This window comes from Cynara cardunculus (genome assembly GCF_001531365.2).
Source record: "Cynara cardunculus var. scolymus isolate 2C chromosome LG 2, CcrdV1, whole genome shotgun sequence".
Classification (NCBI taxonomy): domain Eukaryota; kingdom Viridiplantae; phylum Streptophyta; class Magnoliopsida; order Asterales; family Asteraceae; genus Cynara; species Cynara cardunculus.
The window spans coordinates 64,433,946-64,435,010 of NC_037529.1; the positions used below are offsets into that span (position 1 = coordinate 64,433,946).

At 25.5% G+C, this 1,065-nt stretch overlaps 1 protein-coding gene across 1 annotated transcript in view; it reads left to right on the forward strand.

The window, feature by feature from the left end:
- The first annotated feature begins 875 nt into the window (after positions 1-875).
- LOC112507215 (organ-specific protein S2-like) overlaps positions 876-1,065 on the forward strand; it is a 3,003-nt gene continuing 2,813 nt past the window's right edge. Inside the window, exon 1 of the mRNA XM_025111685.1 lies at positions 876-940. Within this exon, the coding sequence (XP_024967453.1) occupies positions 896-940 (45 nt within the window). The 5' untranslated portion in view covers positions 876-895. The remainder of the gene's footprint in view (positions 941-1,065) is intronic.

A 1,065-nucleotide genomic window follows, 5' to 3' on the forward strand; every position in this document is an offset into this window, starting at 1 on the left:
TATTTAATTTAATATATAATTATTTTTGATTAACCTGGATATCCAACCCGCTATGTGAGTCGATTAATCCCAGGACGACCACCTGTTTTACAGATAGCCCGGAGTCACGGCATTTGAAACTCCGTGGCCACAAGAGAATTTTTATTTCTTTTGGATTTAAATCTAAGACCTCATAGTATTTTTGACCTTTGAAGTCAAGCTTAAACCAATCAGGCACGACTCTTGTGGTTATTTAATATATAAAATTAATAACAGTACATGTAATTAAGCATATATAAATCAATGTATAATAAAAAAAAGTTACATGTATCTTAAAATGACAAATTATATTGAAAATTAACTAACTTTGCTATTTTTGTTATTATTTTACGTAATATAATTTATTATTTAAATTTTATTGAATCAATCTTCAAAACATTACATTTTATGAGATCTAGTGTCTAAATTAATGTTTTCCATGATAGGAATAAAATTACTCTTGTGGCAACGAAAGTTCAAATGTGGTAATTTCGTACTACCCGTGAAGCGAATTGTTGTTTTGGGATTAGTCGGCTCGTATAACGAGTTGGATATCCAAGTTAATAAAAAAAAGTAAAGTCGAGTATGTTTTAATTTTTCAAATACAATATTTTTGGATTTATTTGCTTAAAAAAAAGGTCTAAAAAGATAATATTTAAAATATAGATTTTAAAAGTTGGTTCGAAAAGGAAGATAAAATTGGTAACGTTTTAATAATCAATTATCGAATTTATTTTGAAACATGGGGTTGAATATTATGTTGGTATCTATAATTATATATAATAATAAAAAATAAAAAAAAAACATTCCAATTAATTGTAGTATAAATAGAAACCACCATTCGAATATATGCATATACCGAAATAGCATTCGAAACATGAAGTCGCCACTTTCTTTCTTGCTTCTCTTTTCACTCATCATGGTTAGAGAATATATAAACATATATATATAGATATATATATATATATATATATATATATAGTTATATTTACGAACTATATATATATATATATATAGAGAGAGAGAGAGAGAATTATATTTACGAAC